The sequence below is a fragment of the Saimiri boliviensis genome, chromosome 9, assembly GCF_048565385.1.
Source record: "Saimiri boliviensis isolate mSaiBol1 chromosome 9, mSaiBol1.pri, whole genome shotgun sequence".
NCBI classification, from domain to species: domain Eukaryota; kingdom Metazoa; phylum Chordata; class Mammalia; order Primates; family Cebidae; genus Saimiri; species Saimiri boliviensis.
The window spans coordinates 31,533,701-31,561,527 of NC_133457.1; the positions used below are offsets into that span (position 1 = coordinate 31,533,701).

General features: G+C 48.6%; 1 protein-coding gene across 3 annotated transcripts in view; it reads right to left on the reverse strand.

The window, feature by feature from the left end:
- Window positions 1-2,557: 2,557 nt before the first annotated feature.
- Window positions 2,558-27,827, reverse strand: part of SH3BP5 (SH3 domain binding protein 5) — a 79,008-nt gene continuing 53,738 nt past the window's right edge. For 2 of the 3 annotated variants that reach the window (XM_039480166.2, XM_010335670.3), the window contains 6 exons: window positions 13,962-14,126; window positions 9,349-9,479; window positions 6,991-7,033; window positions 5,742-5,961; window positions 3,823-4,083; window positions 2,558-3,331 (listed from right to left, as the gene is read on the reverse strand). In XM_039480166.2, coding sequence (XP_039336100.1) covers window positions 3,114-3,331; window positions 3,823-4,083; window positions 5,742-5,961; window positions 6,991-7,033; window positions 9,349-9,479; window positions 13,962-14,126 — 1,038 coding nt within the window. In that variant the 3' untranslated portion in view covers window positions 2,558-3,113. The remainder of the gene's footprint in view (window positions 3,332-3,822; window positions 4,084-5,741; window positions 5,962-6,990; window positions 7,034-9,348; window positions 9,480-13,961; window positions 14,127-27,827) is intronic. The other variant, XM_074405660.1, reaches the window with a different exon arrangement.

Genomic DNA, 27,827 nt, shown 5'->3' on the forward strand with positions numbered 1-27,827 from the left:
ATTATTTGTACTACCTGTAAGATTTTGCCCCAGGTTCACAAGCTGTCTTTCCTGAGGCCTGATTTAGCTGCTCTGTGTGTCTAATGACACCCACAGACACGGCCCTCTAAATGGGGGAGGGACAAGATCCAGACCTGTTGTAGAGGGAGGAAAAACAATCCAGGCCCTTCTGAGGTTCTAAATAACAGTGAGACAGACTTGTCAGGAGTTGTTAGAGAGAGGATGACTCGGGTTTCTAATTCAGCACAGGGACAGATGCGCATAGCTTCAGTGAAGGTAAGTTTTGACACATTAAAAATGCCCAGAAAAATCCAGATCTGGACTCAACATGGTATAGTAAGCGAGATAACCCAAGAAGTCAGGAATCACATGTGAACTAAAGATGGCTAGAACTGATTTGGAGGAAGTTTTTTTAGAAAATATTCTGATTTTTAGAAAAAATATAAAGACTAACAGGAGATGCAAGAAACCAAGGGGTTGGGGGAGGATGAAGAAGCCCAGTGAACAGAACTCCCAGAAGAGTATAATTAAATGTCAGATGTGGTGGAGATAGAGGCCACAGTGATGGCAGTGGGGGCAGACGACGTTAAACTAGAAATTGAAAAGGTGATAGTATGAGAAGGGAGCCCTGGTCAAAAGGTGGTCTGCATCCCTTTCTGGTGTAGGAGACAAGCAAGTGGTAGACCGATGGGAAAGAGGGATTGAGGCAGGAAAGAAGATAAAAGTCCTAATGCCCAAATAAGGAATACTCCAGCGACACTGACTGGCTAGGCTTTGTGTTCTGTAAAGGCAAGGAAAAGCCCCAGTGTTAGAAAATTCCATCCCACTTTCATTTTCTGCAAGAAGTACTTAGAAATTTCTAGTTATTAGACTTTAACTTGACTCTGCTGTAAAAACTTTATCCTACTTTGGGCTGTTTTCCAGATGGTGTTTTTTCTAGGAGGAAAACTGATTGCCTCAATTGCAGGGAACAGCTTTTGCCAACAGTAAGTCAAGCAAGTCTCAGTGTCTGTACTACAGATAAGATAAAAGGGTGCAAGGAGATTTTATGAGAACCGAATGAACGCTGAAGGTCACTAGTCAAATTCAGGTATGCTGTTTAGTGTTCTTGTTTGAGATCAAATTACTAGACTGGCCAATTTTTGTGTTTTTGGTAGATACTGGGTTTCACTGTGTTGCTCGGGCTGGTCTCGAACTCCCGGGCTCAAGTGATCCACTGGCCTCAGCCTCCCAAAGTACTGGGATTACAGGCTTCAGCCACCTCACCGGGCTGGCTGTTTAATGTTCTTAAATAGCACGAGGGGCTTCTATGAACTTTCCTAGATGAAATATTTACTAGATAAAACATCTGTTTGATACTGCAAAGGATTATTTCTGAAACTTAAACCCCGACTGGCCAATGAAGGACCTTTTTCTCCACAGCATGCTTTAATAATAAAATGCAGATTAAGAGTCCAGCATTATAACATTTCCACAAGACAAAGGATCCACCTGATTCTCAACTCTGAATGCACATTTGAAATCCCCTTGGTGAGCTTTTAAAAAAAGTCTGATGCACAAGTGTACCCCAGTTAAGCTTCCTAGGAGACTGCAGTGTGCAGCTGAGGCTGAGGACCACTCCTCCAGCGTCACCACGTCGTCTTTATTTTTCTGTCACTGTGTCTCCTCATTGCCCACAGCTTTAGCAGCAGCAGCAGTAGAACTCAAACCGTGGTAATCAAGGCTTAAATTATTACTATTCAAAACCTTAACTGAAAATGATTACCTGTGACCTCAGCACTCCATGCTCTTCCTTACGGCAAGAGGGTGGCATAGAAGATTTAGACAACACTGGGAGTTCTTATTTGAAGTCACAGAGGAAACTTTTCTCAAGCAGTTTTTATTACACTCAATGTATTAAGACAAGTACAAAATAACCTTGTAATTAGGATACTGTATCAGTCAAAAAAGGAGAAGTCACTGTTGTATGAAGAGATTTACAAATGACTAAAATATACAGGCTGTGACAGAATTAACAATTTGAAAGGGTTTTTTTTTTTTTTAGAAATGCTAAATTTTCTTAACAAAACGAGACAAAAATACAGTGCTCTAAATATGCATTACCATGAAAACATTAAAGAAAAGCAGTCTTAACACTTACTACTATTAACATAACAGACTCCATTGCTTCTATTTAACAGCCTTTGCCAACACATGCCTACTCCCTTTCCTAGCTTTAAAGAAGAGTTTCCTCTAAGGAATACTAGTGCAGCATAACCCTTAAATAATTTCGTTTATTTTTAAAGTTACAACCTACAGAGAAATTAACACCTTGTCAATATAATAACAGTGGCAACCATTCTTCACATGCACTTCTCTTAGAATAAATCCCCTTAGCTGGCAGAATAAGGCTTATGCTGTAGAACCTTCTCCCCCACAGCCACAGATTCCCTTCTATGATAAGTCCCTCCTACCGTCATCCCCCCCATCCCCACTGGCATTCACCTTCCCCACCCCAAAAAGTGCAGTTCATGGTAGCCTTTCTAGAAATGGTTTTAATGGGTATCTTAGCATACACGCTTTTTAAAATGTCCCCTCTGAACACCAGAGGTGATGAAAATGAGTTGTGTTCTTGGATTTTTTTAAGCCTCCCCCGGGTCAAAAATATGTGCTCTCAATGCTGGAGTTTTTGCTTTGTGTGTGGGTTTTCCTTATCATTTAGATATCATGGGGTAGAAGTGGAGAGAGCATCTCCATTTTCCCATACAAATTGAGGGTAAGAAGAGAAAGAGAAGCAAGCTGTTGGCCCCGCTTTGGCTTAGCTTCCCAGCCATCTTCCCAGCTCTGGTTCTTTCATAGGAACTAGTTATTGCTTCCACAGTGCCGTTACACGGAATGTTCCACAAAGGCTGTGAACCTGGTCACAGTCTGCTTGCGACAGCTCTGCTCTGAAAAACAGACCAGCTCAAGGCTCTTACCCAGAACAATCTTCAGCCCCCAAGGTCACTGAAACTTCATTAGTGCAGTTTAGAGTAGACGCGTAAGATTTGGCATATATTAAATGATTATTGGCACAATGTTCTCCAGTTCCATGTATAAATGTTGATACGCACATGGGCAGGGCCCAGGATGAATCAGCCAATCTGCACCATTTTTATGTCAGCAATAATCCCATCTCTTCCCTTGGAGCGCTGTAGGGAGAGCTGCTTCATCCGGTTCTCCAAAGCCTGGCCCTCAGGGGAGGCGCTGCTGTGGCTCTTACTGTTGCCACCACCGCCACTGCTATTGCTGAGGCCCCGGTTGTTGTTGGCTTTGTCACTTGTTTTATTTTCTGCCCCTTCTGCCCTGTCTCCTATAGAAATACAAAGATTATCAAAAGTGAGTATTGACAATTTTAAGTCACTTTGGGCTCAAACCAACCAGCTAACTCAGCCCTGTAGAATTCCCAGTGTTGCCTTCTGTGCCTAACAGGGAGGTTCTGAGTATATAATCACTTACTGCTTTCATTCCTTGTGCTATTTTATATATTCCTTGGCTTTAGAGATGAAATTTGCCATATTCACTTCATAGCTAAGAAACCTCTCTACTATGTGCTTGCCAAGGAGACTGTTCTGATGTGAGACACAGGACCTAAGCCCTACTTTATAGAAGCTGAGTGGAGCCAGGAGGCCCCCTGGAACAGCACTTGGAAATAACCTCAGTGATCAACACTGACAGCACAACCAGAGACCGGGTAACGTAGCACGGGGGTGCCCGAGGCCTGGCAGAGATACGACACAGCACAACAGTCAGGCTACGGAGGCAGTGTATCATCTGAGACAGGGTGAGAAGGCTGCTACTCACCTCGTTCTACTTCACATTCAGGGGAGGAGGCCCCACTGCATTCACTTCGGGGGCCCAACACTGGGAACATCATCCCAAACTCTGACAGGGACACAGGGCTGGGCAAATCCAGGCTGCCAGGCCTCACAACCGCAGGGAACTGGTCAGGCATCTCAGACGGGCTTGTTGGTCCTGAACTAAAGCTGGATACCGACTGGGTTTCCGAGTCATCTTCAGACACAAAGTTGCTACAGCTGTCATCTTCAAAGGCCTCCGAGGCCACTAAGTTGAGAAAGAACACCAGTCACATGGGATCTCTCACCTCAAATACCACAAGTGCTTGCTGCTGCCAGGCAGCTAGACACAGCACGGGAACTGCAGAATCTGTCACTGTGAGCACCTAATGAAGGAATGTGACTGCTCAAGCCCGAATGACCAGCCTCTAAAGCAGCTGGATCCCATAGCTATTAAGTGCCCTTCCAATAACCTTAGAACCCTGCCAAGAAATCAGTGTCACAAGACACTGCCTAAAAATGGAACATTAATTCAGCCACAAATTAGAACCTTTTCTCTACCTCAGTCCCCCAAACAGATTCTCATGTGCACAGGAAGAGGTTCTGGTCATCTGTAACATACTCCAGACAAAGCCAGTTGGACGTGGGCTTCTTTCTTATGTCAAGAGAAGCAAGAGCTACTAGAAGAAACAGGCCACTATGGAATATCTGTTGGGACCTTTGTTATATTCCAGGTTAACTTCTGATCGCATAAACGACACACACAGAATCACCATTTGCTGCAAAAGACCAGAAGTCCTTTACAGTGCTCTGTAGCTGCATGATTTGGTGACCAAAATAACAAGGCCCAGAGACATACTATTCCCATGATTTCAAAACCTCTTTGGCCTTCAGCAGTTTTCCTTCAGCTTGCCCACAATCCCACTCCTTAATAGAACTTTCCTCCTCCATTTTTTCCCCTCTTCTCTTTAAAAACAGCCTTGTAGCATTCCATAAAGGTTTCTTATAAATGATAAGTACTGTAATAATTGGAGACAGAAAATGGGCTAGCCATGAATTGAATCCTTAACTGCACGACTTGCTGTGTGACCTTGGTAACTCTAAGCTTCATAATCTTCTCCATGCAGGATTTGAGATGATGTACATTAAAGTAACTCATACATAGTTGTTACTCAAATGATAGTTTCCTTTTCCTTTACCTTGAACCTGGCACTTAAATATTTGCTGAAGGAATTAAAGAACTTCTGAGGAAGGAGCTTGGGAAAGAGCAAAAAGGGATTATTCCACAGGTAAGGAAAATAAAGGAAGTGTGCAAGGACAGTGCCGGGCGGGTTTTCTTGATGAGCAGAACAGAAACCATGTCCAGGGGTGGCCCTGGGAAAAAAGGTCTCTCTGGTCAGATGCCAGTAAGAGCCACCATTTGCTGAGTGCTGCTTGGGTGCCAGGTGTTGATTCTTGTAATCTGAACCACCACCCTACACAATGCAGAGTATAAAGTAGATACCATCATACTGCCCACTTTACAGGTGAAGAAACAAATATAAAAGGCCCTTGCCCACATCATACACTAGTAATGATGTAATGGCAGATTTGAATCAAATCTGATTCCAAATTCCCTATTCTTAGCTCTTCTTTCCTGCAGGACTTCTCAGCCTTGAATGTTGTAGTGAATACTTTGACTCTCAAAGAAGAGTGACGGTGTAACATTTTCCCATTTATTTGACCACAGAATCCTGACTTTGAGGAACACTTAGTACCATCTTGATGAACACAGTGTTCCATAAAGCATGGGAAGCCACCAGAAGTAGCCTTCAGGCCTGCCCAACTCTGAGACCCTTCAGTGATGGCCAGAGAAAGTGAGGACCCTCGGAAACGAATCACACAGTCTGGTATCTGCCCATTTACCCAGTGGGGCCCCTGACTTACCAGAAATGGCATCAGGCTCAGGTTTGCTCCCTGACAGATCCTCCACAGACGTGCTGCTGCCCTCAGCCCCAACACCGCAGCCCCGAGGCCCCATGGCACTGGAGCGCCGCCGCTCATGGATCTCATCTGAGATCATCTCTAGGTTCTTCAGGGCCATCTTGTACTCCCCTTTTGCCAGGGTCAGTTTGGCCTGCAGGTCATCCACAGTCTTCTTCAGTTGCTGGTCGGGAGAACAGGAGACGTAAGTCAAGACTACTCTGCTAGCCTTAAGATGCTTTCTGAGTGACAGGTTCAGTTACACTTTTTTTTTTTTTTTTTTTTTTTTGAGACAGTTTCGCCCTTGTTACCCAGGCTGGAGTGCAATGGCGCCATCTCGGCTCACCGCAACCTCCGCCTCCTGGGTTCAGGCAATTCTCCTGCCTCAGCCTCCTGAGTAGCTGGGATTACAGGCACGTGCCACCATGCCTAGCTAATTTTTTGTATTTTTAGTAGAGACGGGGTTTCACCATGTTGATCAGGATGGTCTCGATCTCTTGACCTCGTGATCCACCCGCCTCGGCCTCCCAAAGTGCTGGGATTACAGGCTTGAGCCGCCGCGCCCGGCATCAGTTACACTTTCTACCCATGATTCCACTTCAAGGAATTTTCCAAGAGTGACTAAGACCTGATTACCGTAATAACTGCTATTCATTCACCAGACAAAATCAGCCACCATCATCCCCAGATCGCATCCAGGTAATAAGCACTCATATCCAAACACTCTCACTGGTGGGATAAACCCCATGAGGGAAGCAAAAATGGGCATCAAACACACCAAAGTCCCAAAGTCTAGACATGTGGCTCCCAGTACAGTGGTTCTCAGACTTGAGCTTGCATCAAAGTCTCCTTGAGTGCTTGTTAAGACTCAGCTCACTGGACTCCAGCCTCAGAGTTTCTGATTCAGTTGATCTAGAGTGGGACCTGGGGATTTGCATCTCATCGAGTCTCCAGGTGATGCTGATGCTCCTGGTCCTAAAAGCATGCTGTGAGAACCACTGACCTAGTACAACAGAGTGACTGAAATGACAGAGGTTCAGAGACCACTGCATACCCAAGCCAGACAATGCTGAGGTCTGAAAACTCAGTAAAGAATGTGTCTCTCCACTTTCCCCTTATAGAAATGGCCCATTTGAAATTCTGCCACCCCAAAAAAGTGAGGCTTTGAGTGCAGAAAAATCCCATCAGCAACAAAGCCCAAAGCTACACATACCTCAAGCTGCACGTAGTACTTTGCCTTGAGTTCAAAATAAGGCCTGCAGAAGACAGGAAGGAAAACTATCAGGGTAATGTAATACAGTGACCGCAATAAACTCCACAAGATGAAAGGCATCAGCTATCGCCGGCCAGGTCATCCTTCCAATATTTAGCAAGGCCATGACATGAGGGTGATGCTCCTGGCACTGGAGCCTGCTTAACACAGCAGATAGAACGACTGGGCTCACCCAGGGCTGTACGGACAGGAGGCCCATCTCAAGAACCCACGCACATATCCTGGGGACCCTGCAACCTAGCTCCTGTTCCTCTTTGGGAAGGCTATTCGAGGCCACACAAGTTTACACCCAGCAGTAAGGGAAGCCTGGATCTGCTCTCCTAATGAAGTTGGCTCCCCAGGGATGAAGAGCAGAGGAGGTTGCAGAAGGGGATCCTTAAACCTCCTCCTCTACTAAAGTCAACCGGGGAAGAGAGAAGCACCACCACTCTGTCACAGCACAGCAAGGCTACCACTAGGAGGGGGTCTCAGGTTGGTCCTCCCGAACCTTGCCCAGGACTGGAGTTATTAGTTGACAGACTCAGCCACGTAATGGGCACAAGAAATTCCAGCCTTCTACCAGTACCCTTAGTTCTGGGTCAGCCAGAAGAACTTGGCTCTTTTTTTTTTTTTAGGAACTTTGGTGTCTGAACATAAAGAGTAGATCAATGCTTTATTCTTGAGCTGTTCACCCTCTATGAAGCTCCCAAGTCCTGCATCCTGAGGATCCAGATGGTTGACAAGGATATAGGACTGCCATTGATGGGTATGAAAATCCTGAAACTTGGGGAGAGAGTGCAGTGTATAAACTCTCTCATGTGACCAAAAGGAGCAGAGAGAGCACAAGGTGAGGAGTGTGTGTGTGAATGGGCATCGGAGGGCATAGGGAAGATGACCCAGCAAAAGGAACATGAGCATCCATGCAAAGGAGTGTGGCTGGAGAGGCAGGGTGGGCATGGAGGTAGCCTGGAAGCCGCTCTGTGGAATGCACAGATGTACATTTTCTCCTTTGAGCAGACAGGAGCCACCCAAGACTAGGATCTGTCCCTGTACTCTTCTAGAAGTCTGAAAAGGATGGTAAAGTACAATTTAATTTAAGTTAATGGATGAGTATGTGTGCAGTGGGAGTTCAGGTCTTTTGAGAAAAGACCCACCATATTCACACTAAAGGAAGCAGCATCAAAGCCTGTTCCTCTGGCCTCCTTGAGTGTTGCCGTGTGGATGATGCCTGGGCTCGCCCAGAGCAGGCACAGGTCCTACAGCAACCCGCGCCACCTCCTGCCTCCCCTGCAGAAAAAATGCCATACATGCATGTCTACTACTTGGCTCTCAACAGATCAGCCCCTGACATACCAAAAACCAAACCAAACCAAAACATACATACAATACTCAATTAAGTCCAATAGTAAATGGTTAAATGCTATTCCTCTGCACGTATGTGTCCATATGTATGTTGGAAGAGTGTGAGCAGAAACCAAAGAAAAGTCAAGCCTGGGAGAAGGTACCAGGGATAGTACAGAGCCAAGGAGGACCAAACTCTTCCTTGGATATCCTCTTCCTCACTGAATTGTCACCTTTCCCTCACTTGGAGGAGTGCAGGAGGACTGGGCATCTGCCAGGCTTCCACCTGCCCGGCCCCTCCCAGCTGGGGCTGTGACTGCACCTGGAGGCCAGGCCTTCAGTAGCCGTGCACAGCCTGCTCTGGGTCTATCTTTGGCTGTTAAGTCTAGGTCATCATAAGTCATCCTTCTTTTGCTAGGAGGCCCAGTAACTGCGAATCAAGCAGGAAGCTTGTCCCCAAGAGAGGGTACACAGTTGTGCTTGCCCACCATTATCAGTATTGTATAAAAATACACAGGGCTGCAATGAGACGAGATTGGAAAAAAAATTACTAAAGCCAGTCTTAACAGCATGTTATCAGTTCTCAATCACAGGGAACATATATTGTGAACACAGCTCATCCCTATTACACTAACAGATAGACTGAGGGACAGGGCCGTGTCCACACTGTCAGTCACAGATCCTAGGGTACAGCATGAGTTTACCAAATTCCAACCAATGGGCCATTTAATAATGTCCTCTGAAATACCTTTTTCTGTGTCTCCTAACTTAGTCTTATCCAGAGCAGCCCACCCCTTAGCATCCTCTGCCTCTGGGAGTCAGTAGGGGCAAAAGAGCCTGGGCAGGGGCTCTGGTGAGGCCCCAAGGTCTACATCAAAGGACTGCGTAGGCTGCTCCTTGAGTGCGTGACATGCAAAAGGCCGAGAAGATGCAGACTAGAACAGCCATGGCCCCAGGGAAGACCGGGTTCAGACTTACTTGGACTTGTTGATGGCTCTCTTGAGTTTCTTCTCCAGCTGCCGCATACGGCCCATGGCGGCGTTGTACCTGGCCGCGGTCTCCTTATGCACCAGCTCGCTCCTGGTCTTGGTCTGCTCCGCCTCCATGACCTTCAAATGACAGCAGAGGTCAGCCCAGACCAACCCAGACCAGCCCCTGCTTGGAGTATTACTTATATCATTTTTCAAAAAATACACTTTGGACCGGGCACGGTGGCTCACACCTGTAATCCCAGCACTTTGGGAGGCTGAGGCAGGTCGATGGCCTGAGGTCAGAAGTTCAAGATCAGCCTGACCAACATGGCAAAACCCTGTCTCTACTGAAAATACAAAAATTAGCTGGGCGTGGTGGCGCACCCCTGTAGTCCCAGCTACTTGAGAGGCTGAAGCTGGAGAATCGCTTGAACCCAGGAGAGGGAGGTTGCACTGAGCCGTGATCACACCACTGCACTCCAGCCTGGGCGGGAGAGCAAGATTCTGTCTCAAAAAAAAACAAACCCTCCAGCTCTTGGAAGAGACCCTCACACACACAGCTTCCTGCCTTGAGAGAGAAGGTCACTGAGCATGTCGCCTCAGTTACCGCTCCTAGGTAATCAAGTAGTTCCGCCATCTGCAGCCCAGCATCGGGCATGAGCTATGTGCAGTGATGTGGGGCAGGTGTGGTGTGTGGGTGGAGGAGGGCGGCTCAGGGGTAGGAGTGGCAAACTGCGTCCCACACCCTGGAACAGGCAGATGCTGAAGGGTCCAGGGACCACAGGGATGCTGCTCAGCCCTAGTCCTTGTTCATGTCAGCCCATAGAAGAGAACAAACAGCCGGCACCTTCCTGCATGGGCGCCACTGGGCACTGAATGGGTGTTTCAGTCTGGCTGGGCATAGCCTCTTTGCAGGGTCCCACACCAGCAGAATGGCCCAACCTGCCCAGTAGACATCCACCAGGCACAGCTCCTCAGCCTCCTGTTCTTTCTCGACTCATCAATGTCCAAGGCCTTTGCACCCTCAGTTACACTCCCAACATCTCTTCCAACATCACAGAGCTGCAGTCAGGGGCCTCTTCTGCCCAGGGAGGCAATCTCACTGTCTGCTCAGAACCTCCATTAGCTCCTTCAGACTGTTTTCTGATTCTTACTGCGTCCTTGGGCAATGGAACCTAAGAAAGCACTTTTTCCCACTGTGTGGAAGGGGAGCAGTTCACACCCACCAGCGTCAGGGAGGCTGTCCTGAGCAGCTCTTATCCACTGTGCACCAGGGGAAGGGCTGACCCTGCGTCTTGTCCTCTCCAGCAGCTGCCTGCTGCTAGTTCAGAAACAGTTAATGCCTCTCATTTCTAAGTCACATTTCCCTCTTCCTCTGTCTGATCTCTTTCAGCAGACATCAGAAAAGCCCATTTCTCCCTCCCAGGATGCCAGCCCTTCTCTCAGAGGATGAAAAGCTATCACCTGCCCATAAAGGCAGCTTCAAGGCCAAAACAGCTGAGGCTCAAGAGGCCTATGCTGCCCAAGCTCCCCAGCTGGGGAGCAGCAGGGACCCCAAGCCCTGTGCCCCAAGGAAGGCTGCTCAACTGCAGGCTTGGCAGCTCTGCCATGAGCTGCTTGTGTTTTCCAGAGTCCTCATCTCAACCCCAGCAATGAGCAGAAAACTGATCCTTTGTTCCTGCCTGTGGCCCTGCCTGTGTCCTAATAGAGCACACCAGGGCTAGTACATTGGTTTCAGCCGTGGCTCCAAGTGTGGCTGCCTGATGTCACCACAGGAAATGTGAGGGGTCGCACAGATGGTCTTGGGCAAATAACGTGGGAACCCCAGTGTTCTGCTGTGCCTTGAGGGATTGTGTGTTCCAAACCACTGCCATGTCTTCAAGACAGCCTGGGCCTTTCTGAGCATGGAATTTTCTTTCAGTAGACCCTTAAGTAAAATACTCTGGGAAGAAGAGTGTGAAATGAGGCTCCCTTGTTTTAAAGAAACGAGCTTCCTAGAGTGCCCAGAGGCAGACAAGGGCAGACATCTTCCAGCCCTTCTATCCTGCAGCTTTCAGCGGGCTGAGCATCCCAGGCCCGCCAGGCTCTAGGAGGGGTCGGCATGAACACCTCTAGGGGAAATGCTAAGTCCAGAGTCCCCAGTTACTTCATGCTGTTTCAAAGCCAACCATGCAAGTCTGTGTCCCAGAGAAAGAATGACATTCTGCATCATCCGTATCATCCATCACATTCGGAGGGCATGTTCTGTACCCTGACCTTATAAGTGGCATGGGGACGTGATGGGGAAAAGCTTCGCCACAGGCTTTGTCTCTTGCTGGTGTCCATTTTTTAACTCATCCGTTCAATGAAGGGCATTTCCAGCCTATGCAACTGTGAAGGAATCTGGAACGAGGAACATCAGCTCCAAGGTGGAAATCCTGGCATGTGACCTGGAACACCTGCCAGTCTGCAGAGGTTGTCCCCATCCCCAAGAAAACCAAATGGGCCCTTCCCTTCAGTGGCCACAGAGAGGGCACATATCAGCTGTCCCTCCCAGTGCCCTATGAAGCCCTCATGACCTGAGGAGTACAGGGCCATCTTGTAGAGCCCCACAGGTCTTACACTGCACAACTTCAAAAAGCACTATTCCTAAAAACTGGTATAAATGGTGCCCTGAGTTGGGAGGCCACCCACCATCCATCCACTGGGGCCCTAGGACTTAAAAACAACAGATAAACAAAGCAGAAACTTGGTTTATCTTTAAAGAACAGATTAAATGACTTCTGAAATGCTTGCTTATAGGCTGACATGGGTCTCCAGCCGGGGTAGAAGGGCAAAAAGGAAAAGCAGTCCTTCAGCTAATTTCTTGCAAGAAGCTACCCTGCATTTTGTCCTTTTCATATCTATCAGACATTGGCTTATAAATTTCCAAGATTTCCAGCAACCTCTTCCGTTTTTCATGAGATGACCCAAAAAAGCTGTTTCCAGCCCAAGTCTAGCTCTGTGAGCATCACACCCACCAGGGGGCAGGAGGCGCAAGGCCTCGCAAAGCAAAACTCCGCTAGAGTCTCAGGCTGCAGGGAGAGGTGCGATAAAGTCAACGTGGATTTGACTCTCGAAGTCATTTGTGTGTCAAGTGTTCTATTTAAGGAAGCACAAGGCCATCTCTTTAATTATCAGATCCCCCAGGACTTGAGCCACTGTGGCAGGTGACATTGAAAAGGGAAATGCAGTTGGCATTAACCTGCTGACTTTTCTATTCTAGACCCCCAGACAGCTTTCTCAAGGAGTCACAAAGACCTCTTGCAACCCCCTACCCACTCTGTTCAGGGTCTTAGTTGGAGCTGCGGAATCCACAGGTCAGCTCACCCTCCCACCCTGCAGCAAACCAGCCCCTACACTGGTTTTCCAGGCACTTGTGATTTAGACAGAGAATGCAGAGGGGCACAATGGACCCAGGCTGATGCGGGGTGCGGGGGATACCAGGAACATGAGCCTGGGCAGCCCAGGAGCCAAGCCTTGAAGGGGGAAGAGGTATCCAGGAACATTCTCCCTGACTTCTAAGAAACCCGGTAGTTAGGCAGGGGTAACCAAGTAATGCTGCACCAAGAACTGTCCCTAGCTGCTATGGTCTGAACATTTATGTCCTCTCAAAATTCTCGTATGGAAATCAGTCCCCATTGTGGGGGTATTTGGAGGTAGGGTCTTTGGGAAGTGCTGAGGTCATGAAGGTTCCATGAAAATTCATTAATCTCATCAGAAATGAGGTTAATGACCTTACAAGCTCATGTGCCCCCCCTTCCACCGTGTTAGGACATGGAAAAGACAGTCATCTGTAAACCGGCTCACTACCTCCTGAGGCCCTCACGAGACACCGAATCTACCAGTGCCTTGATCTTGCACTTCTCATCCTCCAGAACTGTGAAAAATACATTTCTATTGTTTACAAACTAACCCATTTATGGTATTATGTTTAGTATTTTGTCTTTGCCTGAACAGACTAAGGCACTACCATTTCTGGTTCTGAGTAACGCAGCCAGAGAGGTGGTCACAGGAGCCGGTAAAGAATCCAACATAATGGCATAAAACCCAGCAAGCCAAGCCATGGGTAAGGATCACACCCAGTCTACTTCCTTCATGCATGTCAGCTCCCGGAATCCCAGCCCAGAAGGCCTGTCCTAAGTACACGCCTGATTCTGGTCTCATCTGCCACGACCTCTGCTTTCTCCAACAGCACATACTCAAACCGCAGACCCCGTGTAGGGCTGTGAATCAAGGTCTCCTCATCACAGATTCTAAACCCAGCCAGTATGCTGGGAGCAGACCCTGGAATACAACCTGGTCCCTCTGGAAGCCTGAGTCCACAGTTAAGGCCCTTCGGGGATGACCGGAACCAGACAAACCTTCAGCAACATAAGGGGAAGGAGCAGCTCTCGCTGTCACAGAGAGACACTATGACTCATCTCAGAGCACTGGCTTCATACCAAGCACAGCCAAGAGACCACATGGAGATGACAACCTGTGACTTTGAGAGTGTTTTCGGGCAACATGCCTGGGAGTCGAGTCTGTTACCTCCACTTGGGGGAAGCCAGCACACATGCACGTGCACACCCCCACAGCACACCCGGCCATGACTCATACCCTCTGAGTGGCGTGATTCAGCATCTCCTGCCAGGCGGAGTCAAACTGCCGCTTGTCATCCTCCAGCAGCCGCTGCTCGGCCAGAGAGATGGTCTCCTTGGCGGCGCGGAGCACCTCCGTGGCCCTCTGGAAGTCCTGAGTGGCTTTCTGAGCTTCCAGCTGAGCCTGTGTGAGAAAGAATCCTCGTGAGACCTCAGGAAATGGCAGGGGCTCCCCATGGTCCATTTTACCTTTCAAAAAATAAGCATCCCAAGGCCCAGGACAAGTTCATCTCTGCCTCTTCACACTCGGCACCCACAGGTCCTTGTAGATGCCGACAGGGCAACAGGCCCCTGATGGGGGAGTGAGCGCCAAATCTGTGAGCGGCCATTTCCACAGTTCTAGGCCCGATGGATGAGATACACACATCAGCCCCTGGCCCGAATCTGACATGGCAAACCAGCGCATTGTGGGACAGGTACAGCCAACCCCACGGCCTTTCTCAGAAGCTTTGCCTCACCAACAAGGCCAAGGTGGATACAGTAGCCCTGACACCTTCCCTGCCCAGATCTGTGGCTCAGTTTATGGCAAGTCAGAACCAGGCAGGCCCCTGGAGATCACGGTCAAAGACTTCACTCTACAGATGGGGGACCGTGGCTGAGAGGACACAGCCTTTCCTGAGATGACACAGCTGACTAGAAGCAGAGCTGTGCCAGACTCCAGGCAGCATGAGTTCCAGCCCAGCACTGCCACTCTGCCAGACAGTCCCCTACTCAACTCACACCCACCGACATCAGCGACAGGCCAAGTATGGCACCAGGCAGGCAAAGAGAAGGACCTAATTAATTAAAACAACAGAGTCCTTGCTTTCAAGGAGCATCAGGTGGGAGAACCAATACCAACTGTAGCTGACCACATGTCTAGACCCCCACAACATGTGTCTACTGATTGTTCAAAATATGATTAACCCCAGCCGGGTGCAGGGGCTCGCACCTGTAATCCCAGCATTGGGGGAGGCAGGCGGATCACTTGAGGTCAGGAACTAAAGACCAGCCTGGCCGACATGGGAAAACCCCGTCTCTATTGAAAAACAGAAAAATTAACCGGGCATGGTGGCAAGTGCCTGTAATCCCAGCTACTTGGGAGGCTGAGGCAGAACAATCACTTGAACTCGGGAGGTGGAGGTTGCAGTGAGCGAGATCATGCCACCGTACTCCAGCCTGAGTGATAAAGTGAGACTCCATCTCAAAAAAAAAAAAAAAACAAAAAAAAGGTTAATCCCAATTGAATGTAAGGCATCCCTAATCTTGAAGACTTAGTACAAAAAAAAAGAATGGTAAGTTTATCATTTATGACATGATGAAATATTTTGGATAGAGATCTCCCATCACAGATTAAATAAATTATTCAAATTAATTTCAGTTGGGTGCAGTGGATCCCACCTGTATCCCAGCACTTTGGGAGGCCACAGCAGGAGGACCACTTGAGGCCAGCTATTCAAGACCAGCTTGGGGAAACATAGCAACAAGACCCCACCTCTGGAAAAAATTAAAAAATTATCCGAGCATGGTGGCACATGTCTAGAATCCCAGCTACTTGGGAGGCTGAGGCAGGAGGATCACCTGAGGATATGGTGAACTATGACTATGCGGCTGCACTGCAGCCTGGGTAACACAGTGAGGCCCTGCTTCTTAAAATAAACAAAATTTAAAAATCGATTTCACAAGCCACAGATGGTAGCTCACACTTGTAATCCCAGCACTTTTGAAGACCAAGGTGGGCATCGAGGTCAGGAGTTAGAGACAATCCTGGCCAACATGACGAAACCCCGTCTCTACTGAAAATACAAAAATTAGCTAGGTGTGGGGGTGAATGCCTGCAGTCCCAGCTACTCAGGAGGCTGAGCAGAAGAATCGCTGGAACCTGAGAGGCAGAGGATGCAGTGAGCCAAAACAGCACCACTGCACTCCAGCCTGGGTGACAAGAGCAAAACTCTGTCAAAGAAAAAATAATTCACCATTTCATCTTTCCTTTTTCACTGTGACCACTGGGAAATTTACAATTATATAGGTGATTCACATTGTATTTCCTGTGGACAGTAGATACCTTTACCCCAAGATGGGCCATGTGATGGCACTTGCGTGACTGCATGAAAAATCACCACCAAAACATCACAGTCACCTCTCCACAGGCTCACCTTGAATTCCCCAGCAGAACACACGCCCACCTCTGCCAAAAGCTGGCCTCTGCACCACCCCACCACCCTCCCTGGGTTAACCACGTCTCCAAGTCAGTTACATAAGCCCTGGTGGGGTGCCCCTGGGGCAGCCCCTGGGACCAAGAGGGGAACTACAGGGACCCCACCCTTCCCCAAAACAATTCTCCTATGACTTAAAGGAAGTCTTCAGAAACCACAGGCTGAGGATGCTTGGTGAAGAAGGTTAAAGGAGGCAAAAGAAAAATCAGAGACTCGGAGCATACCAGCCCCCAAGGCAAAGAGCCGCTTTCCCATGAATGTGTACTGCAAACCAGACCCAGACCCAGCCCTCCAGGTGATGACAGTCAGGTGGGGAGCCGAAGCAAGCATGGAGTGGACACTCAGAAGTCCACAGTACAACGCTGTATATGAGCGTGCCACAGCAGGGAGGGAAGTGTGGTATGGGAATGTGAAGGAGAAATTACTCCAGGACAGAGAACCGAGGAAGGCCTCTTAAAGGAGGATGATCCTGAACTGAGGACTGAAGGACACAGATGATTTGAAAACATGGGCTGACGGGAGGTGGGGGCAGAAGGAAGGATCTCAGATTCTAAATACATACTACAAAACAGAGTGCCTGTAGGAGATTTGATGATACCTGAGATCAAATTTTTAAGAAGGACTAGAGTGAAGACCTTGAATGAATGCCAGGTTAAACCTTCGACAAAGTGGCCCAGGGACCTGTCCCTGCTGTGGACTATGTGGCCAGTGGCCCACTTCCACTCAGGTGTGCCCCAGCTACACAACAAGAACAAGGATGCCCACCCTCCCTAGAGCTGGCCAACTCACCCCCAACCCCTGCCCCACCTCGTGCCTCCAGGCCCATTAGTGGTTCTTAGTTCTCTCATGTGAGGTCAGCCCTCCAGGGCCTCCCTCCACTGGCCAAGCTGCAGGGAAAGAGAAGTGGAGGGGACCGATTACCTTAAAAGCCACCCCAGCCCCCACCCGCTTCACACCAACTCCCGGAGACGCACTGAACCCTACAGGACCCTGAAATGGGATTTGTATTTGCTTTTTCAGGAACTTTTCGGTATTTCAATTCAGCAATATTTAAGGGTGAACTCTTTTCCCAGTTCTCTCTGCTTCAATTATGAACTTCCTATTTCTTCAATCAAAAAAGACGCTCTCATGAGGGCCTTCTGAAAGGTGGCTGCTGTACCACGGGCCCAGCACCTCTGCACACCCACTGCTATGCATCTGATGAGTTCCAAATAAGGGAACCAGATCTCTACAAAGGAAAAGAGGACGCCCACTCGAAGCTGCCTTGAACACGCGCTGTCAAATTCCAGACAAGAGTCTGAAGTTTCTGCAAGATTTCTTCTCCTGTATGGTGACATCAGACACATGTTTGCCTGGGCTTATCACAGGTGCAACTAATGTGAGGCCTCACTCCACATTTAACGCGCAGAAACCAGATGGCATCTCTCCATAACACATCCACTTATCAGTTCATTCACCCAAGTAAGCACTGGGCACCTGTCATGTCCCCACTATTCTCTCCGTTCGTTGTGGTCTCAAGGCGAAACAATATATCAGCTAAAGACCCCCACTTCCAAGCCCTCACTAAAACAAGTCACCCTGGTTTAAGTGACAGCTAATGAGAGGTAAATGAACACTGAGTGAGACTTCCAGGAAGCCTCCTGTTATGGACTGAATGTTCGTGTCCACCCAAATTTACATATTGAAGCCTTAACCCCTAATGTGATATTAGGAGGTGGGGCCTTTGGGAGGTGTATTAGCCCATTCTTGCTCTCCTATAAACAAATACCTGTGGGCCAGGCATGGTGGTTCATGCCTATAATCCCAGCACTTTGGGAGCTCGAGGTGAGCAGATCACTTGAGGCCAGGAGTTCAAGACAAGCCTGGCCAACATGGCAAAACCCCATCTCTACTAAAACTATGAAAAAAAAAATTAGCCAGGTGTGGTGGCAGGCACCTGCGGTCCCAGCTACTCAGGAGGTTGAGGCAAGAGAATCACTTGAACCCAGGAGGCAGAGGTTGCAGTGAGCTGAGATGGCACCACTGCACTCCAGTCTGGGCAACAGAGTGAGATTCCATCTCAATTAAAAAAAAGAAAAAGAAATACCTGACACTGGGTAATTTATAAAGAAAAGTGGTTTAATTGGCTCACAGTTCCATAGGCTGTACAGGAAGCATGATTCTGGCATCGCTCAGCTTCTGGGAAGGCCTCAGGACACTTACAGTCATGGCAGAGGCAGAGCGGAAACGAGGCATCTCACACGGTGCTTGGACTTGGGTCCAGGATTGGGGAAAAGTGCTACACACTTCTTTTTTCTTTGAGACTCGGTCTCGCTCTATTGCCCAGGCTGGAATGCAGTGGTGTAATCTCGGCTCTGTACAACCTCTGCCTCCCAGGTTCAACTAATTCTTCTGCCTCAGCCTCCTGAGTAGCTGGGACTACAGGTGCACACCACCAGGCCCAGCTAATTTTTGAAATTTTAGTAGAGACAAGGTTTCACCATGTTGGCCAAGCTGGTCTCAAGCTCCTGACCTGAGATAATCCACCCACCTCCGCCTCCCAAAGGGCTGGGATTACAAGATTACAGGTGTGAGCCACTGTGCCCAGGTGCTAAACACTTTTAAACCAGATCGCATGAGAACTCACTATCACAAGGATAGAACCAAGGGGAATGGTGCTAAACCATTCATGAGAAACAGCCTCCATGATTAAATCACCTCCCACCCAGCCCCACCTCCAACTTCGGGGATTATAATTGGACATAAAATTTGGGAGGGGCACAGACCCAAACCGTATCAGGAGGTAATTAGGGTTAGATGAAGTCCTGAGGGTGGGGCCCTCATGAGGGGATTAGTTTCCTTGTAAGAAGGGGAAGAGAGAGGGATCTCTCCCTCTGCTGCACTGAGGAAACACCATTCTGTCAAAGGCCTCTTAGGAAAGATTCTGCAAAGGAGGAGGGTATCAGGCAGCAGGCCAGGCCAGGAGGCACCAGAGTTTACACACACATTTAACTGAGGAGAGTTTAACTGTGACATTGCTTCTCAGGGTCATTACAAGACACAGGGCTTCCAAAGTCAGAAACCAATTTAGCAATCCCAGAGAGAGCTGGCTATCTGGTTCTCATCAGTATATGAAAGATGACACCTAACAGTCTTTGGTACAACCAATAACGTTTTACCTTCAGATGGTAACAAAAGGCCCAGGCCCTGGTATTTAATATATTATTTGAATAGGGCTCTAAGCTCGCAGGTCCTGTGGTGTGCACAAGTCAGGCAGTGATTCACTCACAGCAGAGAAACCCAATGAGCCATCAGAAGAAGTGAGGCTCTGCTTATAATAGTACTAGAGAGGAAAATGCTAGCCGAGCTTGGTTTGAGGTCTAAGACGCAACACAGAAAAAAATGTTAAATACCTTCATGACTTACAGACGCTAACAGCTTTCCTGGGAAGAGCTCCATGGAGAGAATTCCAAAAGGCAGCTCTTGAGCCGGGCAAGGTGACTCACACCTGTAATTCCAGCACTTTGGAAGGCCAAGGCAGGTGGATCACTTGAGGCCAGGAGTTCAAGACCAGCCTGGCCAACATGGTGAAACCCCGTCTCTAAATACTAAAATTAGCTGGGCATGATGGTGGGCACCTGTACTCCCAGCTATTTGGGAGGCTGAGGCAGGAGAATCACTTGAACCCTGGAGGTGGAGGTTGCAGTGAGCCGAGACTATGCCACTGCCCTCCAGCCTGGGCGACAGTGACACTGTTTTTAAAAAAAAGGGGTTGCTCATGAATGAATGTGGTAAGTGGCATTCATTAGACACTGGCCCAGGCCAGCTGTGACTATGAAGCACTTGGAAATGTGGAAATGTATGGGCATTCCACAAAGGGTCATCAGCAAAAGGAGTGGTGGGTAGAGAAGTCTGGCATGGTTGAAGCAGCCACAAGGGGAGAGAGGTCACAGTCATGCCCCTCTGACTCAACTACTGCCCACAATGGCTCTCAGGAAGGAACAAGAGCATTTGCACATTTGCATTGGCTGCAACAAAGGTCCAAGACAGAAGGAAGTTTACAGACCTCCCAGTTCAAGCCCCTCATTTTTCAAAGGAGAGCCAAGAATAGGTGATGTTACATAGCTATTTAGTGGCCTCCCACAGCCAGGAAGCCAGAGCCCTGGCCCTTAGTCTGGAGCTATTTCTGCTCAACCAGGCAGTGTCTACCCACAGGATTACCTCATTAACATAGTCACTGGACAACTGGACAGTCTCCCTGCCAGTATTACACGGCAAGAGCAGCTGCTAGGGCTCCAAACACAAGATGGAAACGCCACAGTGCACAGCATTGCTGCCTCCTGCCTGCAGTTCCCGTCCCAAAGCCTCACACGGGTCCGGCCGACAGGCTCGTGGTTAGCTCCAGCAGCTGCAAAGGTGGCGGCTGTCCAAAGCCATTCTCTAGCAGGTGGTAACTCCAAGTCAGGAAGAAAGCCCTCAAGACCAGACCAATCTAGTACCTGACCACTAACAAGTCTGGATACGGATGATTACAAAGGAGAAAGTAATCATAGCAGTTACTACTTTAGCATTTATTCTGTATGAGATAATCTATATAAGGTACTCTGAATACAGTACATCATTTAAGTCTCAAAATAGCCCTACAAGGTCAGTCCAATTATTCCTACTTTATAAAGACGACCAAGGCTCAGAAAGGTTAAATAACTTGCCCAAAATCACACAGCTATCAAGGACAAAGTCATGGTTCAAAGCCTAACCCAGAGCTTTCATTCTAACTTTTTTTTTTCTTTTCAGTCGGAATTTCGCTATTGCTACCCAGGCTAGAGTGCAATAGCATGATCTCAGCTCACTTCAATCTCCACCTCCCGGGTTCAAGCGATTCTCCTGCCTCAGCCTCCCGAGTAACTGGGATTATATTCACCCACCACCACACCCAGTGAATTTTTGTATTTTTAGTAGAGACGGGGTTTCACTATGTTGGCCAGGCTGGTCTCGAACTCTTGACCTTAGGTGATCTGCCCGCCTCAGCCTCCCAAAGTGCTGGGATTGCAGGCGTGAGCCACCGTGCCCAGCCTCATTCTAAATTTCTATTACACGGCACTTGCTGGTGCTGCAAACTCCTGACAGAGAAGTACTGGTCAAGGAAGAGCAGCCTTAGCTCCCCACATGAATCAAGGACGTGCTGGCCACTGCCCCACAGGTCAGGATGGGCAGGGAAGTTTGCAGGATTTAAGATTTGCAGAAAGCACCAAGGAGGAGCAGGGGAGACGTGGGGGGGAGAAGGCCCACTGCTGTAGGCGCTGAGCGCATCCACAAGAGGCCGGAAAATGGGGTGCAGAGAGGCTGATCCTAAAAGCACTCATGGCCCCCTGAGCTTAGCCTCCTACCCCTCACCACACATTCTCACCTGCTCTGAGGACCAGCTTGGACCCCAACCACAGGGGAGCCAGGAGGATAAATGAGATTCAGAGAGGCACGGGGCAGGCACTATTCTCCAACCTAGAGGCACAGGCCTCCAACTACCTTCCCCACGCCCTTTCTAAATGCTGTTAGTACTTAAAACCCAAAAGGACTCTGGTTTACTTGGGAATGGATGGGCTCCGTATGCATACACCGCCCCCCCCCCCCCCCCCCCGCCAGCACTTGCCAAAGCAATGATGGAGCCAGAAGAGGCTTCCGGAACCCCCTGGACACCTGGACATGGATTTGGAAGGAGTGCCCCACTTTCTTCTAGAGAGAGTTGGAAAGATACCAGCCCGGGGTGAAGCAGAGGCTGCTCAGGTGTGAGGTGAGCAGTGACCCTGCAGGAGTGGGGCGGCAGAACCCGGAGGAAAGTGAAGCCCCAGCCAAATGACAGGTGGGCCAGCTTCTACCCCTTGTGCTTTGCTGGAGGAATCTCACCCCGACAGGGGCCGGGGCAAGGCCCCTGCTGGATGGGGGCAACTGCTAGGTAGGAAGCCTCTGTCCTTTCTAAACCTGATACTGTTCTGTCCTTGCCTCTTTACAGTGAATGTCACAGGCGCTGCTGGGAAGAACCCCTCCCCCGGCTAAAAGCTCATGAAGAAAAGCATCAGAGGCCTGTCCAACCCAACTGAGGAAGATCAAAACGCTTTGAAAACATGGTCAATAACCCCTGGGGGGGTCTCAGTGAGGGAGGGATGGGCAGGACAGACATCAAAGCGGACGAGAGACAAGGGTGTCTGTTCTCAGCTTTATTAAAGCCGTGGTGTTCTGCCTATCTTCTGAGGAATCTCAGGGACCGGCAGTTCATGGACTGCCTGAGCCCTTCCAGCCGGCAAGCCACCCAGCCTGCACTCCCCCTTCAACTCCTGAATGATGCTTCAGAATGATGCTTGGTTGAAGAGCACCATAGACAGAGAAACTGGCCATTCTGACAGCACCGTTTTACCCCTGAGGATATCTGGCATATATTTTAATCCAAATTATCCCAGAACAAAGTTTCATTTGAAATCATTTCCTGGAGAGAATTCCATTAAGCCCATTTAATGCCTTGATTATTTTTCACACCCAGGTGCTTCTAATTTTTCATCTTTATGTAGTCAACATTATTCTCCTGAGGAAGGGTTCCTTTCTATTTCAAATAAACAGATTTGATTGAATGAGCAGTTTCATCCATATCAAATTTTACTAAATGTAGCTTGTGGCATGGAGTTTTTCATTATTTCTATAAAAATTTCCCTGAATCGGTTTCTTAAAGATCTAAAAATTTGGGCAGGCACAGTGGCTCACGCCTGTAATCCCAACACTTTGGAAGGCCGAGGCAGGCGGATCACGTGAGGTCAGGAGTTCAAGACCATCTTAGCCAACATGGCAAAACCCTGTCTCTACTAAAAATACAAAAATTAGCTGGACGTGGTAGCAGGCACCTGTAATCCCAGCTAATCTCAGGAGACTGAAGCAAGGGAATCGCTTGAACATGGGAGGTGGAGGTTGAAGCAAGCTGAGATCGCACCACTGTACTCCAGTCTAGGTGACAAGAGCGAAGCTCCATCTCAAAAAAAAAAAAAAAAGATCTAAAAATTTGTCAAACATATGGGACATCATTTTTTCTTACTTCCAAAGGTTACCATGTACAGTGTGAGCCATTATCAGTTTAATAGTGTTATTCAATGCACATTATAAAGTAAACAAGAGATCCATGGCATGCATCTATCCTTAGATGAGAAAACCAAGGGCAGTTTTAAGAGAGACAGTGCCTGCAGCTGTACCGTGGACAGACCACACAGCCCTTTCACACGCCGGAGCAGCAAGAGAGCTTGCAGGGTTATGAACATCGAGGTCAAACAGTTTTGTTCCAGCTTGAGCTTAAAGGTGAACTATTTAAAAATCAAAATGTAAAAGCTACTACTTGCTTCAAAATACAGCTAGGAGTAAGAAGGGAGAGCTGGGGGTGGGGGCAAGGATGAAATAGGATTGCCCCCAGGTTGGTAACTGTAGAAGCTGGATGACAAACTTCTGAGGTTCCATTATGCTATTCTCTATTTTGCATATATTTGAAATTTTTGACCCAGTTTCTGGCAAGACAATCCCTACAGCCAACAGTCATCCAGACTAACCATGGGTGAGTCTGACGCAAGGGCTTTGCTTGGGGGCACCAAGGAAGGTTCGTGAAGCACTGAGCCCACCTCTGCTTCTCTTCAGTGCCAGACACCAGCCCGCAGGTCACCTCCGGGCACAGCGTGTTCATAGAAACCACCCAAAGGGCTTCCCCTTGCACTCAGGCAGCACTGGTTCCTCTGCCTCAAGCTGGCACCATTTGTCACCCTATGGAATCTCCCTCCTTCATGTAAAAGCTGGCAGGAGGCCAGGCACGGTGGCTCAGGCCTGTAATCCTAGCACTTTGGGAGGCTGAGGTGGGTGGATCACAAGGTCAGGAGTTTGAGATCAGCCTGGCCAGCATGGTGAAACCCCGTCTCTACTAAAAATGCAACCATCAGCAAGGCATGGTGGCGTGCACCTGTAATCCCAGCTACTCAGGAGGCTGAGGCACGAGAATCACTTGAACCTGGGAGGCAGAGGTTGCAGTGAGCAGAGATCACATTACCGCACTCCAGTCTGGGTGACGAGCAAGACTCGTCTCAAAACAAAAAACAAAAAAAACCAAACACTGGCAGGAGGAGGGTCTCAGGTCTTGTGTTTTCACAGGGCATTACTTTGCCTGAGTCAGCATGCCTAGGCTAGTCAGCCGGCTGATGTCTGGGACCCCTCCCCACACTTCCATTCTTTCACAATTACAAGCAGCTTATAGGGTCTGCCAGCCACACACAGCAGGCCTGCGGGAACTAAGCATCCTAAATCAAATCCTTCCTGTTGCTGCAGCAACAACACAGAAGCCAGGCTCTTCCTGCCTGCCTTAGCCAGAAGGGTGCGCCCACATTCCTCGCTGTCCTCTACTCTCACCTTCATGCTGTAGCAGTGTGCCACCGGCTAGAGGACCACGGGCCAGGCATGAGGCAGGGGCCCGAGCCGGGGACAGAGAGCAGTGCCCCAAGGTCAAAATCCCCCAACCACATCCCAGGGTACCACGACCCAACCCAGACTCCTAGCCCGCAGAACCAAACAACAGGGTCTTTGTGCTCAGGGACATGGAGACACGTTGACCAATTATTTTATTTTCTAGGAGAAAATGTAAGAACCTGACAAGTAAACTGGCCTGCTCAAAGCATCGAGCTTAGGTATTCCACCAACCCCAATCCAAGCTGCCTTCCCTGCCAGCTGGACACACACCCATCCCCAACATCACACTCTTGCACTCTCTCTGTCCCCAAAACACACACACAACACTCACACCTGTAATCACAACACTTTGGGAGGCCAAGGCAGGCGGATCACCTGAGGTCAAGAGTTCAAGACCAGCTTGGCCAACATGGCAAAACCCCGTCTCTACTAAAAACACAAAAATTAGCTGGGCATGGTGGTGGGTGCCTGTAATCCCAGCTACTCAGGAGGCTGAAGCAAGACAGTCACTTGAACCTGGGAGGTGGAAGTTGCAGCGAGCCATGATCACGCCATTACACTCCAGCCTAGGTGACAAAAATGAAACTCCATCTCAAAAACAAAACAAAAATCTAAAAATCTGTCAAACATATGGAACATTTTTTTCAGTCCCAAAAGTTACCATGTACAATCTGAGCCATCTCCTAATTCTTCAAATGTGTGCTAACGCAGAACGCTCCTCCACTGCCATGGGTCTCCCTGAGCTCAGCAGGGCTGTGCCTTCCTCTCTGCCCGTCCACTCACATTTATCTTCCATCTCTGCCTTTGACCGCCACCTACACCATCATTCCCAGGACCAACAAAACCCCAGTGTCTCCTAGACAGACAGACACACACACACACACACACACACACACACACACACACCCAATCTGGGAAGCTATTTCATCCTCCACTTGGACACAGGATACAGAACCAGGCTACAAACCTGGTCATTGCCTGACGCTGTGAGGGGTTGAAGAGCAATGCTTTATGCCGCAGGGCTGCAAAGAACTGTAATACTGCATGCTCTGAGAGTCCATGTGCTCCGCAATTATACCTCATGACAATCCTTTGCAGTTAATGAGTAGCTGCTGGTTTCCAATCAGAAGGGTGGAGCATAGGAGGAGAGGTGGGTATACATAAAACCCTCCTGTAGGCCGGGCACGGTGGCTCAAGCCTGTAATCCCAGCACTTTGGGAGGCCGAGGCGGGTGGATCACGAGGTCGAGAGATCGAGACCATCCTGGTCAACATGGTGAAACCCCGTCTCTACTAAAAATACGAAAAACTAGCTGGGCATGATGGCACATGCCTGTAATCCCAGCTACTTAGGAGGCTGAGGCAGGAGAATAGCCTGAGCCCAGGAGGCGGAGGTTGCGATGAGCCGAGATCGCGCCATTGCACTCCAGCCTGGGTAACAAGAGCGAAACTCCGTCTCAAAAAAAAAAAAAAAAAACCCTCCTGTAAGCTACAGCTGGGCTGTCAGAGCCCTTGGCAGAGCTCTGATCCCGCCTCCTGCCTCTCTTCTTCCTCTCTAGTGGAAGAACCAGGTGGCCAGTTGCTCCCTCCCCGAGTCCACTCTCTGCTGCCTGGGGCTTGTGAGCAGAACACAAACTCTTCAGTGACTGCTCCCCCGAGATGGTTACACCCGCACCATGTGGAAAAACAAGCCCCCTGTATCTCTCCAATCTTAACATCCCATAATGCCAACAAAAGAAACATTTTAAGCCAGGCATGGTGGCTCACACCTGAATCCCAGCACCTTGGGAGGCTGAGGAGTGTAGATCACCTGAGGTCAAGAGGTCTAGACCAGCCTGGTCAACATGGTGAAACCCGTTTCTACTAAAAATACAAAAATGAGCCAGGCATGGTGGTGCAGGCCTGTAATCCCTGCTACTCAGGAGGCTGAGGTGGGCGAACTGCGTGAACCCAGGAGGCGGAGGTTGCAGTGAGCCAAGACCACACCACCGCATTCCAGCCTGGGCGACAAGAATGAAACACGGTCTCCCACCGCCCCCACCAAAAAAAAAAAAAAAAAGCACATTTTGATGCCTTGCACAAAACTGGCATTGATTTGACCAGGACAATTGGGCCACTCTGAGGCCATGGTCTGTGTCATGAGAACCAGGAAGAACAGAGTAAATCCCTGGCACCAACAATAACCATTGTCTCGGGTCAGCAACCTTGAACAAGTCACTAACTTTTCAGATTCGAACGCCACGGCCTCTGCTAACTCCAAGGAAGCCTCAGTTTTGGAACTGAAAATACGTAATTACAGCAGGGACACAGAGGGAGAGTTCTGTAATGCAGTATCTGGCTTTAACAACATAGGCAAATTGGGAGCCAGCAGACTAGTTAGCCACAAGCTGTTTTGCTTTTGCTGTCTTCTTTACTGCTGTGCAAGTTTGCAAATTTTCCATGATAAAAAGAGTTTACAAAATTGCTTCTCAATACATTTCTTAATCAGCGGTTGCTTTGCTATTTATCTACCACACAGTTCTTTATTTAAACTCCAAATTATGTCACTGGGTGGAGCAATAGCATAATCTGAGGGACAGGGGGAGATCCACACTATTTATCAAGTCAAAAAATAACCACTACTTCCAGTCAAATGTTTTCAACCAATCAGTAGAACACCTTTTTAAAACAGCTGGGGATATCTGAAAAAGGACTGGATACTAGATGATATTTAAAAACTAATTTTGTTAGATGAAAAAATGTGACCTTTTAAAGGTTCTTATCTGTTAAGAGATAAATATCTAAATATTCAGGTGTGCAGTGATAAATCTCTGACAGCTTTAAAATAATGAAGGAAAAAACTAGAAGGGATGGTGGATGAAACCTGATTGGCAGGAGGTTCACAACTGTGGACGCTGGTGATGGGCATGTGTGGTCCACTGATGATTCTACTTTTGTAGAAATTCCATAAAAAAAAGTTGTAAAGAAATATATTTTGCGGCCGGGCGCGGTGGCTCAAGCCTGTAATCCCAGCACTTTGGGAGGCCGAGGCGGGTGGATCACGAGGTCAAGAGATCGAGACCATCCTGGTCAACATGGTGAAACCCCGTCTCTACTAAAAATACAAAACATTAGCTGGGCATGGTGGCGCGTGCCTGTAATCCCAGCTACTCAGGAGGCTGAGGCAGGAGAATT